Source organism: Lactuca sativa, chromosome 4 (assembly GCF_002870075.4).
Source record: "Lactuca sativa cultivar Salinas chromosome 4, Lsat_Salinas_v11, whole genome shotgun sequence".
Classification (NCBI taxonomy): domain Eukaryota; kingdom Viridiplantae; phylum Streptophyta; class Magnoliopsida; order Asterales; family Asteraceae; genus Lactuca; species Lactuca sativa.
Window position 1 is genome coordinate 109,627,421 of NC_056626.2, and position 15,389 is coordinate 109,642,809.

Genomic DNA, 15,389 nt, shown 5'->3' on the forward strand with positions numbered 1-15,389 from the left:
ACGGTTTTACCCTTTGATAGAATTTATGTTCGTTTATACCGCAAACTTGTAAGAAATTTTTTGGTCATGCCCTATTATATAGGTTAAGTCGATAACCTATATAGCTGGCAAGACATGTGAACGATGAGTTGGATGGAATAGGTGACGTGTCAGCCACATGTGCGGCAGACGTGGCAAAGAGTTGCTTTATTACTTAATTATAAAACTTAAAAGGAAAATAGGGGTGGCGAAGAGTTGCTTTATTACTTAAGTCGATAACCTGTATAGCTGACAAGACATGTGAATGATGAGTTGGATGGAATAGGTGACGTGTCAGCCACATGTGCGGTAGACGTGACGAAGAGTTGCTTTATTACTTAATTATAAAACTTAAAAGGAAAATAGGGGTGGTAAGGGGATTCGAACCCACCACCTCCAACTCATAAAGCAACGAAGAAACAACTAGGCTGCATCGCGTTTTTGCGTTTTATATCTCGAAAACATTGTATATATATCGTATATTAGTGAAACAATTTAAAACATAATAATAATAATAATAATAATAATAATAATAATAATAATAATAATAATAACAACAATAATTATTAGAATTATTATTATTGTTATTTTATTTTTATAAGTGTATATATACATTTTAAATTACGTTTTAAAGGTATAAATATATTTATAAATATAAAAATTATGTTTTTAAAGGTTAAAATACATTTTTTAAAGGTGTTTATACACTTAAAAGCGTATTGTGAGGAAAAATCACCTCACAAGTAGCTCGAAGTGATAAAGTCAAACTCTATCAAATGCAACTCCAAGTCCAACACCTACATCCGCCAATGGTTCACTTCCATAAATTCCCAATTACCAAAATACCCCCAGAAGTCAAACCGGTCAACCCTTGGTCAAAGTCAAAGTCAACGGTCAAAGTCAACAGTCCATTTTGACCCGACTCGTCGAGTGTAGCTAGCAACTCATTGAGTTTCTTAAGAACTCAGAAGTCACCCAAAACCCTTATTGACTCGCCGAGTTTCCAACCAACTCGTCGAGTCCATGCGTGTCCAAATGTCGAGGAAAACCTTAACTGACTCGTCGAGTCCTCTTAGTGACCCGCCGAGTTCATGCAGAATCAAATACGAGAAACCTTCGTCCGACTCGTCGAGTCGGCTAAGCGACCCGACGAGTTCATGCAGTCCATTACTCATACAGATGTTTTTAAGCCACCCCAAAGCTCCATATTGCAGATCCAACCTCCTAAGACATGGTTTCCACGTAAAGTTGCAAACTTTACGTACATGCATGGTCCTAAATGCCAAAACTAGACTAAGGGAAAGGTTAACTCAAAGGGAAAGGCCCAAGCTTGTCAAATCTCATAACTTTATAACTATAGGGACCAAGGGAAGTCCAGATCTGAAGTTACAACTTCAGATCTTGCCCCAATACTCGAAATGACTCCCAAATGTGCTAAAGATAGCCCTAAACCCAAACATGAAGAGATTCAGCTAAAGATAAACCAAGGTAACGACTTGTTACCTTCAAAATGATGCCAAGATGAAGTAGAGTCAGATCTGCAAGCTACTTTTTTCTCTAATCTTCTTATACTTCACAAATTCTTCACACAAAGCACCAAAATCACTCTTTAAGCCTCACAATCACTCAATAACAAGGTTAATAGCGATTATGGTTTCTCTTAGCCATCAAGGGGGTGGTAAAGGATTGGAGGAAGGCACTTAAGGTCCTTTAAATAGGGTGCAAACCCTAAAAATCAAGGTTTCATCTTCCACCTCCTACTCGTCGAGTCCGGGTCCTCCGACTCGTCGAGTAGATCCAATAATCTACGCGGGCTAACCCGCCTCTACACGAAGATTTGGGGGCAACCAACTCGTCGAGTAGGTCCATTAATATGTATATAATGCTTTAAAACTTGTACCTGGGAGTCGGGGTGTTACATTGTTGTGTTCGCCTTGCATGTTTCAACCATTGAGAGAATAGTCTTCAGAGCGGTGGTTGAGTAGAGATGTTTGTCTCGTAAAAAGAACATACTCTTCTGAACTGTGTCAGCAACCTTTCGGTTATACACAATGCTCCACTGTTCTTTTCGAATAACTCCCAGCTTCAGCTTTTGAACATCCTTAGGCCGCTCTTTGGGTTTTAGAATGGACATTTTCTGCAAAACCAACGCTATCTCTACATCCATATTCGCAATCTCTAAAATATAGCACACAATCATTCTTTTCAGATGTGCAACGATGGGCTTAGATCTCTTTTCATCTTTCATGACAATGTTGAGCATTGAGATCCAGTCATACGAATTCATAAACAACAAGTCTGCCAAATTGAATTTGTAACGACCCAAATTTTTAAAGAAAATTTTCATTTTTAATTAATAAAACACATTTGCATAAACCATGAAATTCAAAACAATTGTTTTCAAATCCAAATTCATTACAACTTTATTTAAAAACATCAGAGTCCCATATCATATCGGTGAGAGAGAGAGAGAGAGAGAGAGAGTGCACACCGTGCCATCACGTATTGCCCTTGCCTTTGGGCTCAGATGTACCTGAAACAAATCCGTAAACGGTAAACTGAAAGTTTAGTGAGTTCCCCAGAGCATACCCACACACAAACCACATATCATATTAGCTAAAACAGTTATACATATCACATAAGCCATGCATACAAAAGATAAGGAGGTCGTGGGCTCGTCCCCAGGGTCTTACTCCAGGATGCCATGCGCTCCCCACATGGTCTTACACCTAAGTGCCATGGGCTCTCCCATGGTATTTGATAGGAAAGCCATGGGCTCTCCACATGGTCTTACATCCAAGTGTCATGGGCTCTCCTATGGTCTTCCATACATACTACTAGCATATTTCCTAGCTCATACCAACTATCATGCCAAATAATACAATTTCAGCTAGGATACTACATATCAAGAAATGGGCCGACCTTGGTGCCTTAGAACCATTGGTATAGTGAGGAGACTCACTTATGTCCGAAGAATCCAAAAACTACTATCCTAACTGTCCGCAACCTCCCATGCTGAGCCATAAAATTAATCCATGTTAGGACATCACATAATTAAAGGGAAACCCAAACCCTAAGTCCTTCCAAAAAGGCCCAAATGTCCTTTCTTTGCTAATGGGCCCAAAGTCCATGCCCAAAATCATTAATGGGCATTTTGGCCCAATAAGGCCCTACCATAACACCAATGACCCAAAAAAGATAAAATGGCCGACTATTCTCAGAATGCCAGTAACTACAATCATAACCTGAATCACCCAAGGGCTTCTTTTCCTTCTTTTCGTCATCGTTCCCAGAGTTCTTAAAAAACTCATCCCTAGGCTTCTATGAACTCGAATTACCTTGCCTGAACTTGTTTATGTAACGGGAAAAGTTATTCTTATAGAACTTCTTGGGATTAGACACCAAAAGAGCCTTATCTTCTTTTGAGATTTCACTTTCCGAAAGGTCTGATTCGAAATCTTCTTTTGCTATCTTCTTTCCCTTCGCAACCAATGCTAAGGATCCCTTGTTTGAAACAAGCTTCACTTCCTTTGTTACTTCCTCTTCATGAGATCTCAGAATGCCCACAAGTTTGGCCAACGAATAGCTTTTAAATTGTTTGTGTGCCTTAACCGTGGAAACAACAGCCTTCCATTCGGATCTAAGTCCACTCATAAAAGTGATTGTTTGTTAAATTACTTCACGATTGAGTTTGTTTATTGAGCATCCCGCTTAACAAATGATTGAAGCGATTGAACGTCTGATCCAACTTCTCATCAGGTTTTTGAACGAATGCTCCAAATTCAGATAAGAGCAATGTTTGCACGGAATGTTCCAAATCAACATCACTTGAATATAACTCCTTTAAGCTATCCCAAATAGCATTAGCAGTATCGCATGTACTCACAAGATGAAAAGTGTCTGGAGGAAGAGCAAAGTGAATGATTCTCATTGCTTTTATATTACTCATCAGTTTATCCTTCTCATCTTGTGGAACGGTGTGTTCAACAATAAGTGTGTTGTAGTCAGCCAGAGTCTTGATTTCCTTTTTGGTATCTGTATGCATGTGCGTCTCTTGTGTAATCGCATGCCATATAGTGGAACCATGTTGTTCTTTTCCAAGAAGATAATCTTCAAAGTTGAGCGCCCAAACTTCATAGTCGTCTGGAAAGAGAATTGGAATCCTTGTCGTGCATCCAATACTGTTTGAGAGATTGAACGAAAGAAAGTGAGGATCTTTGTGAGCCATCTTATCAAGAATTCACAGAAACAAAAAAAATAGAACCAGATATGTAAAACGTGAATCGAGTTCAAGGGTAAAACTTGAGATCTAGATTTAGAATATATAATCGATTGAGACGATTGAGACAACAAGAACAAATCTAAGTAAAAACGAAAAACCCTAGCAAAACTCGACAGAAGAATAGCGAATTAATTACACTATCTCCTGCTTTGATACCAATTGTGAGAACAATAAATATGATCGATAGATTTTATAATAAAGAACGTGAATCAAATGACACGAAAGCAAAGATCAAAAGTGTGCCTAATGCTTTGATTAATCGACTCTAGAAGAGTTCTCAAGAACTTCTCTATAAGATCGTACAAACGACAATTAGGGTTGCAAAACGTTAACCCTAATATTACATGCATGCACTATATATATATATATATATATATATATATATATATATATATATATATATATATATATATATATATATATATATATATATATATATATATATATATATATTCTAAACTACAAAGTGGATCCGATAATGGACATGCCCAAACCGGAATAAAATGAACTATAATAAGCCTACATTTAACACAATACAATTAAACCCAACATAATTTAATTATTTTTATAAAATAAATTATTTTCAATTAATATTTATCAAAAATCAAATTCTTATAAATAATATATTTACATCAAATTGTTTATGTAACCCTTTAGAATCATATATTATTAACAATATATTATTAACAAGTATCATTCTATTATGATTATTAAGAATATAGATCTTTCAAAATGATTAAACTTATAAATCCCAAACACGGTTGTTACATATTGCGGAGTTTGGGTCTAGCAATTTTAAAAAAAAATTATGTTAAACTTAGTGGAGTGCAACGAAAAAAAGGTTTTGATGCTATCATTATTACTACATTTTGGGTTGTTTGAAAATCTTGAAACAACTTCATTTTTGGAATGATGAAACCTAAAAATACACTAATCTTTGATGATATCATGTCTCATTTCTTTTTCTAGGTTAGTAATAAACATAAAAATCATAGTCTTAATTACATCAATTGTATGTATAATCCTTTTTTAGTTATTATTAGTTGAGAGGATAATTTAAAAAAAAAAAAAAAAAACTATAGATATGATCTTTTATCATATAAATATATTCATTCTGAAACTAAAAATAACTACTATATTTATAGATCATCATTAGAAACAAATAATAACCAAGAAAATTCCACCAGAAATAAAGAATTTTTTTTTAACATACTCAAGAATATTCCTAGCAAGAATAGTTATTATTAGTTATAAGACTTATGTATTATATGGATTAATTTAAAAAATAAATAAATATAAAGATCTAAATATTTAAACAAATAATTTAAATAAATAAACAAAAAAAATTAATGAGCTTTAATTTAAAAAAAATTTAAATTAAAAGGTAAGTCCATTAATAAATTAATATTCATTTCTTAGTATGTTTATTGTAATTATTACATTAAAATATTATGTGAAAGTTAATAAAATAAGAAAACTCATAAAATGACATGTGGAAAAAAAATAATTCAAAAGAACCATAAAATGATATTCGGCAAATTGAATAAGAATGTGACATGTAAAAAACAAAATATTCATTTATTAGAAAGGATTATATTATACTACTTGTTATGTACTAATCTTCTTGTGGTTATTTAAAAATCTCTAACCGTTAAAAAAGAAAATGAAATATCATATAGCTAAAATTTGGGGTTGAAACCTGGTGCTCGCCAAACCCATCACCAGCATAGGCTAGCCTTGCCAAACACCGCCCCTGGCTTACGCTAAGGGGCTCGCCAACATAATCTCATCAAGCAAGTAACGAGAGGAAAAAGAATGTTGGAAGGTAAGTTGTGATTGTTTTTTTTTTATTTTTGTTTTTAATTTTTTCCTCCAAAATTAAAAGTATTAATGGGCACACTACATTTTCCTATCTTTTTTATGTTAGACATGATAAGCTTACGTGATTTGAAAACTAATAAAAAATTACATGACAATATGCTAAAAATGTTACCACCCTTTCAATTTTATCCACAATTTAATGAGACATGACATTGGGACGATTTGATGAAATATTATATATAGTTTCCTACTGCTAATAAGTGTTGTAAACTCTTAATATTTTAGAGGGATAATGGCTTAAAAGGGTAATATATATTTCGGTTTGTATATATTTGGTCACTAAGTTTTTTTTCATCCACATTTACTCATTTAATTTGTTTAACTATACACATTTAGTCCTTATAACTAGCTAGTTTAGGTAAGCCGGAAAAAATAACTTAATACGGTAATATATTTCTCACCTTGTACACATTTAGTCCTTAATATTTTTGTGCACATTTAGTCCTTAATATATATTTTCTTTTCGCAAAATAAGTCTTTGTTGTTTTTGTACACATTCAATACTTATGAATGACTTCTTTAGGTTTTTCTCACAACATCCTATATGGGATAATCGTTAATGAGGTGTTCAGGGTTATTCAAACTTATGGCCACTGCGACCTCGATTGCTTGGTATTTAAGTCTTGTCTTCTGAACGTCGTAATTTTTTCATACGTTCTTGGAATTTAACGATTTTTATATCCACACATTCGTATTTCAGTTTACTACAATTCATTTAGATTACTCTCGTTAAAAAGTAATATATTTCTACTTGCGATCTTTATATACATGCGTTCATTATGAATAAACATATTACTTTTTTAAAGGGAATAATCTAAGGTGCTTGGTTGTATAGGTCTTGTGTTTTAAACATTGTAACTTCTTCATACGATCTTAGATTTTAACGATTTTTATATCCACATGTTCGTATTTAAATCTACTATGACTTTCGTTTAGAGTGCTCCCATTAAAAAGCAATTTATTTTTACTTATGATCTTTATCTACATGCGTTATTTATGAATGTATGTGAATGTTTTTTTATAAAATTGTAAGTAAAAGTATATTATTTTTTAATGGGAGTAATCTCAACTAAAATTGTAGTAAACTCAAATACGAATGTGTGAATATAAAGATCGTTAAAATCCAAGATCGCATAAAGAAGTTACGACGTTCGGAAGACAAAACCTAAACACCAAGTAATTGAAGCTGTGGTGGCCATAAACAACCCCGAACATCTTATTAATGATTGTCCTATGTAGACGTTATGAGAAAACTTAGAGAAATCGTTCATAAGTACTGAATGTATACAAAAACAACAATGACTTATTTTATAATAAAAAATATTATGGACTAACTGTGTACAAAAATATTAAAGACTAAATCAACGGCGGAGGGAGTACAGAGGCAAACAGGTGCTTTGCCCCCCTCAACATTTCTAATTTATATAGATTACTCCCTTCAAAATTTCCAAGTTATATACATTACTCCCCTTGACTAAATTCATAAATATTATTTTGATTTTCGTAATAACAAGGGTTTAATGTTGCATATCTTTTATCACCATAGACTAGATTTACCTAAAAATAAAGGATTTATTGTTGAAATAATTGCTTTTTGACAGCTAACATTTCTTATACCATTTTTACTGTTTTGTTAACACATTGATAATAAATAATAAGAAGTTGATGATATTAAGTCTTATAAAATCATATTTTATAAACCGTTTATTAATAATCTATATATTTTTGTGTTTTCTTGTTATGTAAGTAATATTTATCGGATGATAAGTTGTGATTTATTTATTTTATTGACTTTGTTAGGATGATAATTTTTTATAACTTTTTTGTTAGTTTTATTTTTTATTATTGATAAAATAGTTAATCTTTTAGGTTTATTTTTAATTATTCTATTGCTTTTTATCATTAAATTTTTGATTTGGACACGGTCGGTATGTATATATTAATTTTTTTTAGATATTCAAATTATGTATTAATTTTTATCTCAAATTTTCCTGAATTATAGACTATATTACATTATTCGGTTATAAAATATTGGTTAATCTTATTATGATATAAGCCCCTTTTATTGTAAAATTCTGGCTCCACCTCTGGACTAAATGTGTACAAAGTGAGAAATATATTATCCTATTAAGTCATTTTTCGGCTTATCTGAAGTAGCCGATCATAAAAAGTGAATGTTTTCAGTTAAACAAGTTGAAAAGAGAAAATGTTAACGAAAAAAACTCAGACCAAATATATACAAATCAAAAAATATATATTACATTTTGTCATTATCCCTATTTTAGACCTTTCGTGTCAAGGGGATAAATACTCTTTTAATTTAGTCATTATGGGATAAATACTCTTTTAATTTAACACTCTTTTAAGAAACAAAAAAGTAACGTTTACAACTGAATCATTCAAGTTCGAAATACGATTGGTAGAGATAACAAATGAGGACGTGACTATTATGTTTTCTTTTGTGAAAGTTTATTTAAAATAATAACATTTTTATTTTGCTAAAAAGTTAAGAATATTTATTTTAATCTTTATCTCCAAGAAGAGGCCCGACATGGGCGATGACACATGACATCCAAATTTATGAGATTTATTTTTTATGCATCTATATTATTATTATAAAAAAAAAATTGGTATTAATTCAACAAAAAAGGAAAAACAAGATTGTATCCAAAATTGATGGAAAAGACGAACAAATTCCAACAGATTTTTCCAGAAGCTAAGCCATTAATCATTTATTTATTTAAAAAATTATTGTTAAGGGTCTCACTTTTTTATTTTGTCTTAGACCTTAAATCGGCTTGAACCAGCCTTATCCAAGAACAATGCAAATTATATATGGATCTGTCTACAATAATATACATATTTTTGTTCTGATAATAACAATATATAACCCGTAAAAAGTGTTTAATTATTATAGATAAGAGATTAAAAAAAAAAAAAAAAAAGTTGTTATTATGGATATATAACGATGGGAATTACAAATGGGTTATATGTGTAAAGAAATATAAGTTCCGTGCGTAAAAAAGGTAAAGTATAGGCTACAAGTTTTAGTTAAATAAGTTGTTATTTTTATGAATAAGATATAATATGTTATTGTGGTTAAAAATAGAAATACATTGTTATTATAGATAGAGAAAAAAAACAAAATAAATTCCCTATATCGATAATAATGATACGTTGTTATTTATTATAATTCATCTAATAAAATTCCTTGATTTCGTATGTATGAGTTTTACAGCGATGAGATGCTTCTTAATTAATCAAGCATTACATTAAAAACCATATGCTGTGATTATGAAAACTAACGAGGCATTCTGTTAGTTATACGAGGAACATGACCTTTTCATCAACCAAAGGCCAATTTGTAAAGAGAATAAAGGGTATATAATGAGGCATTAGGGACATTTTAAGTTTAACCAACCATTGCAAATGTATTGTTTTTAAAGATTAACATATATTTATACGCGACGAAGTTTTACATAAATTAATATATCAACCGAAAACATGTGACAGTTGTTTTGCTAACTATTCATTTTACACGAAAAACGAAATACGATCTTTCCTATAAGGCCTTGTGGTATACATACCACGAATGGAATCGTGGTCTAGTTGGCCACGATAACGGATCGTGCACACCACCCCGACGTTCCGTGGTCAGGCGTGGTCGTACTTCTTCGTGTTCCCGACGACGGATTCAAATGAGAAATTTGATTGGTTGTTTGGTTTTTTGGCCTTGAACGGCTATTTTGGCCGTGTCCTTTTTTTTCAAACTCAATTTACTAATTATAAATAAAACTTCTATTATACCAAAATTTACACCCCATTCTATTCTCTAAAACCACAAAACACATACACATGGATTCCACAATACATATGAAATTTTTAAAAAGTTTGGATTCGGATGACGACGTAGAATTCGTCAAGACATTCTTCAATGTTGTGGAACACATTTACGACGAAGAAAGTTCGAATGCAACTCGTACAAGGGCGGTCGTCAATCGTGATCGTCAAGCCGCACACGACTTAATGGTACGTGATTGCTTTGCCGATAATTGTCTTTATAATGACGACTCGTTCGAACGTCGTTTCCGTCTAAATAGGGCTATATTTTTACGTATTAGTAATGCTTTAGAATCTCATTATGATTTTTTCAAACAAAAACCTAACGTTAGAGGAAGAATGAGTTTTAGTAGTATACAAAAATGTGCAGCTGCACTTAGGTATTTGGGATACGGTATAACATTTGATGCATCTGACGAATACTTGAAAATAGCCGAGAGGACCGCAGTTGAATGTGTAGATTGGTTTTCTGCATGTGTTTATGAGGTTTTTCACGAAGAATATTTACGCAAACCTACTCACCGTGATATTGAGAGATTATATTCGACTCATGAGGAGATGCATGGATTTTCGGGTATGCTTGGCAGTCTAGATTGTACGCATATGGCTTGGGAAAAATGTCCAAATGCATGGCGTAGTTAGTTCACTCGAGGAGATATAGGTGAACCAACTATCATCCTAGAAGCTGTTGCATCTCAAGATTTGTAGATATGTCATGTCTTTTTTGGAGTACCGGGGTCTAACAACGACCTTAATGTTCTTGGCCAGTCTCCACTTTTCAACGATATTTGGACTGGCAAAGCACCTAATATGACGTTCACGGTGAACGGGCACGCGTACAAATACGGTTACTACCTTGGTGATGGGATATACCCGGATTATTCTACATTGATGAAGGGATACTCGGTTCCTCGAAGTGAAAAGGCAAAGTTGTTTACAAAAAAAACAGGAATCGGCGAGAAATGATATCGAGAGGGCATTTGGAGTCCTTAAGCAAACATGACATGTAGTGAAATATGCTACACGACTCTGGGATAAAGAAAGAATTAAACGAATGGTCCTAGCGAGCGATTTGCACATATGATCCGAACAACGTTGTCGTTCCAATTGATGAGTTCGTACCCGGAACGAACGCGTTTTTAGAACGAGTTGTTGAAATTCATAACAGTGAAACGTGTTTCAATCTTCGAGAAGATGTCGCGAAACATTTGTACCAACGTAGCATGAACAACGATTAGGTTTTTTATATGTATGTTTGTTTTTTTTTTAATTAATGTAATGTTTTTTTTTTCTATATCAATGTAGTTTGAAGTTGTAATTTTATTTTTATAATTAATGAAAAATTAGTTTAAAAAAATGAATGCTTTTTATTATAAAAAATGTAATTTTTATTGTATTTTTGAATTAAAAAAAAATAAAAATAATGATGTGGAATGGTGTGTTAGTGGTAAGTATCACATGTTAGTGGTAAAGGAATATGGTGCTGATGTGGCACCCACCACATATGTCATATGTAACGGGTATAACGGATGGTCTAAGGAGAGGTTATGTGAAAAGAGATATTTTGTTGATTTTTTTGTCATCGGTCATTTAATGTAGTTGGAATTAACATGGGTATCAAATAAAGATTTAAACTATGATCTAATATAATTTAGAAGTTGTTAGTATCCACAAAGCTCTCTTGACAATTTTTCTTGAAACCACTTTCACCCGCAGATTCCGCAATTTTCAGATAGTTAACTATACGTATTCATATTTGGTCACTTTTGGTACTCTTTTTCAAAAATTTAAGAATCCGAAGTCTCAAGAATTTTGTAGTGTGTAAGGAATTTTGTAGTGGACGGTTTTTTAGCGCGGATACTTAAAAGTTAAAAAGATAAAATGCTTCAAAGACATGTCGATTGGGTAATGGGTTTGACATTTTCACATCATGTGCCAAATCACCATGACAATAAATATGAAAAAAAAAAAACGAATAGCTAAAAAACAATATAACAAGCAAAATGAAGTTGACAAATTAAGGCAAATCACAAGAAATAAAAAAAAAAACGGTTTATAAAACAATATCAGATGACATTTTGAAAGTAGGAGAGAATAGAAACTAAAACATAATCTCTCCATCCATCCATATCCATATGTACCAAATCACCATGACAATCATATCGACATAATATATATTTATTCTGCACTCGTAGACACTAAAGCTGCTAAAAAGCCGAAATATCTGTCATGGAAATTGCAACCAGTTTGAAAAAGAAACAAAATACAGAAACCCACAACATACTTTGAAAACCAAATTAATAAAATTGGTCAAAGTAGTTTGTGTTTTTTCTTGTATTTTGGTCTAATTTTCAAAATCAGAAAAAAAAAATGGTTTAACCAGACCATCCTCTCTGTGAGGCTCCAGACGGATGCGCATTCAGCCTATCAAGCACTGTGTTGAAATCAACAGTCTGTCCACTCTCCTCAAGCCTCTGAATGACACCCATCACATGTTCACCTCTGTACCCCATGCTCCCTAACTTATCAATCAGTTCATTGTAAGGGTGGCTGCGCATGAACTGTGGTGGTGGCCTTGCCATCATACTGCCGCCACTGCTTTGCTGCTGCTGACTTGGCGGGTAAACGGGTTGGGGGAAGTGGGTCGAATGGGTAGGGTGTTGTTGGGGAACAACTCTTCCCCCTTCACTCTCATACATCATATAAGCATTCCCACTGGCGGCATACCCATCTGCCGCCTGACCTCCAAACCCCGGCTTCATATGCTGCGGTGGTGGCTGTGGCTGTGGCTGTGGCTGACCTGGATTTGTCCGGCCATAGGTGGGCTGCGGGACACCGGAGTAAGGCGGCATTGGCATACTGTTTGGGAGATTTTCGGGGGCGGGGGAGTTGACTTGTTGACTAGAGAGATAAGGCGGGAAAACTTGAGCAGGTGATGGCGGTCTTACGGCGGGCTGTGGCGGTGGCTGCATCTGCTGGGCCCACTGCTGCTGATATTGTGGTGGTGGTGGCTGAGAGAGTTGGGAGCGTGGCGGTGGTGGTTGAGTGACTTGGGTCTGGTAATGTGGGTCTTGTTGCAGGTAGTGATTTGGTGTTGGTGCTGGAGATAGATAGTATGTTTGTGGCTGAGACATGGGCGGTTGGTGGGCAGCAGGTGGTGGTGCAGGGAGTTGGGGAAGAGCAAGAGCTAGTTGCTGATTGTGTCCTTCTGGAAAATTGTCATTCCTTTTATCAGAAGAAGGTGTGGAAACCTCTTCAGTTTTCTGAGATTCAGACTCTTTGTGTGCAAGTTGAAGCTTAGCAAGTTCTTTTTGGGTGTCTGCAAGTTCCTGTTTATCTCTTATGATCTGAACTGATCTATGAACCTGCATTTTGTTGTGTTATCATATTTAATATTTTAATTAATTATCAAGTTAAGAAAAATGGAGAAAAGATAGTGTTTAAACCTCTTGAAGATGCTTCTCAAGAAACTTAAGCTTTGTTTCTGATTCTCCATGATCACGTGCTAAATCAGAGCGCATCTCTCCAATTGATTTATCCACATTATAGCAATATAATTCCAGCTGTGAAAGACGTGAGCTAAGCCCTTCAAGAAACCGCATCAAATTTTCAGAATGTTTCTTCATGGATCTCTCAACAGCAGCAACAACCACATCTTGGTTACCAGAATCATCTGGTGGACTATATGAAGAAACCGGGAATGATGGTCTACTCATCCTGCTTTTGTTGAATTCCTGGTTATATAAACACTAAACATCAGCATTTTTTAGCTTAAATGTGTATTTGCACAGCATTTAATGCGTATTCATACAAAGTATATATGGCTAGTTTTGTGAACTATGATCTTTGGCACTGACAAATGCACAAGGCCATCTGTTCAAAAGGCCAACAGAATGTACATTTTAGTTACAAAGTAGAAAACAGCGAGGAAGAAGCATTAATTGCCTAGAACTAGCTCAAGCAGATAGCAAATCACGATAGTAATCAACAAGAGACAACAGCCATTGAAGCCCTCATGAATAAGCTCTGCAACTTCTACCACTCTTAGTAATCCAAAGCACATACCAAAAAACTGCGACAAAAGTCTAAATGCTCACAGCATCAGACCTCTTTCTATAATCCAGCACAAATAACCCCTATGATCATAATACATAAAACTACCCATCGATACTTCGAATATTGCAGATCATTCTAAATATAGAAAACGAAAAGTATTTCTAAGTATTTGTAATCATGAAACATAAAATTGCACATAGATCAGCTGAAAACAGAAAAACCCTAAACTCAACCGTATAGAAAAAAAAAAATCAATTAAAAAGGAAAATAAAACCTAGAGAGAAAATAGAAGCTATATATTATAGAGATTAAGAGATAACGAATAATACTTTAGAGGAATTCGTAGCGATCGCAGAATCTGAGTGAGTTCCGTTGGAATTTTCCTGATTTGTGTAATCTTCGTAAGAGCAAAGAATGTCGTCGGATGCAAAATCGAATCCCTTGGACGATCCAGAATCCATAAAGCACAAAAAAAATCGGCTGAAATCGGCAATACGGAGCAAGATAATCGGGAGAAACGGATCTCTTTCAGGGGTGAAGATTATACGGAAAATCAAAATAAAGGATTAGGGTTTGTAGAGAGAGAGAGAGAGAGGGGGGATAATATAAAGTATTCTGCGCCTTGATTGTCTTCAAGAGAAAAGGTTTCGTGGCGTGGGATTTGGAGTAGCGATCCCTTTCTATTATTATTGGTTTTGTTTTGACCTCACCAATTTTGAATTTTAATATTTGATTTATATGCAAGTAATTATAAAATTTTGTGACAATATTCAACCAAGTTTAATTATTGTGTATCATTTATCAAAGGAAATTTTGTCTATTAATCTGCTTCATCAAAAGTAAAAACATTTTTTTCATAATAATAAATCCAAACTAAATTTAAACGGTTAAACCTTTTCATAAGGTTTGGATGACCTACAAAGAAAAACATGATCGAGACTTTTAGAGTAGTCATCGAAAACAATAAAGGGATAGATATCAACTAAATCAATCGTTTTTTTATAGAGCTCTATCTTTTTATAAACTTAATCAAATTGTTCGGAATTTGACGTTGTGGACCCGATATAAATGGGTCAGCTCATTTGTCTTCATGTTCTATATAAAACATGTTCTATATACAAAAGGATCCACAACTCATAGCAAAATGTCATTCCTCAAAAATCTAGAAAATTGGAACTCAAGCTTGGGTGTTTTTTTTCTTTTGAAAAAAGACATGGATTCCATGAATTACGTTGATTTTGCATATTTGTTTACCTAGATTTTTTGTCATAATGTGTACAATATATGTCTGAAATGTAATGAACATCTCCAA

The 15,389-nt window shown here is 33.8% G+C and overlaps 1 protein-coding gene across 1 annotated transcript; it reads right to left on the bottom strand.

The window, feature by feature from the left end:
• Positions 1-12,038: 12,038 nt before the first annotated feature.
• LOC111899870 (transcriptional regulator DEF1) lies at positions 12,039-14,737 on the bottom strand. The gene is made up of 3 exons (XM_023895753.3): positions 14,407-14,737; positions 13,468-13,755; positions 12,039-13,386 (listed from the first exon to the last, which is right to left on the bottom strand). The coding sequence occupies exons 1-3, from the start codon at positions 14,536-14,538 to the stop codon at positions 12,397-12,399; spliced, it is 1,410 nt and encodes a 469-aa protein (XP_023751521.1). The 5' UTR covers positions 14,539-14,737; the 3' UTR covers positions 12,039-12,396.
• Positions 14,738-15,389: the final 652 nt, after the last annotated feature.

Bases quoted from the DNA above. Each gene is read 5' to 3' on its own strand.
- LOC111899870 (XM_023895753.3), bottom strand. From the start codon at position 14,538: ATGGATTCTGGATCGTCCAAGGGATTCGATTTTGCATCCGACGACATT. The intron at 13,756-14,406 runs GTATTATTCGTT...TTATATAACCAG, and splicing joins TCGCTACGAATTCCTCTAAA to GAATTCAACAAAAGCAGGAT. The intron at 13,387-13,467 runs GTTTAAACACTA...AACAAAATGCAG, and splicing joins TTGAGAAGCATCTTCAAGAG to GTTCATAGATCAGTTCAGAT.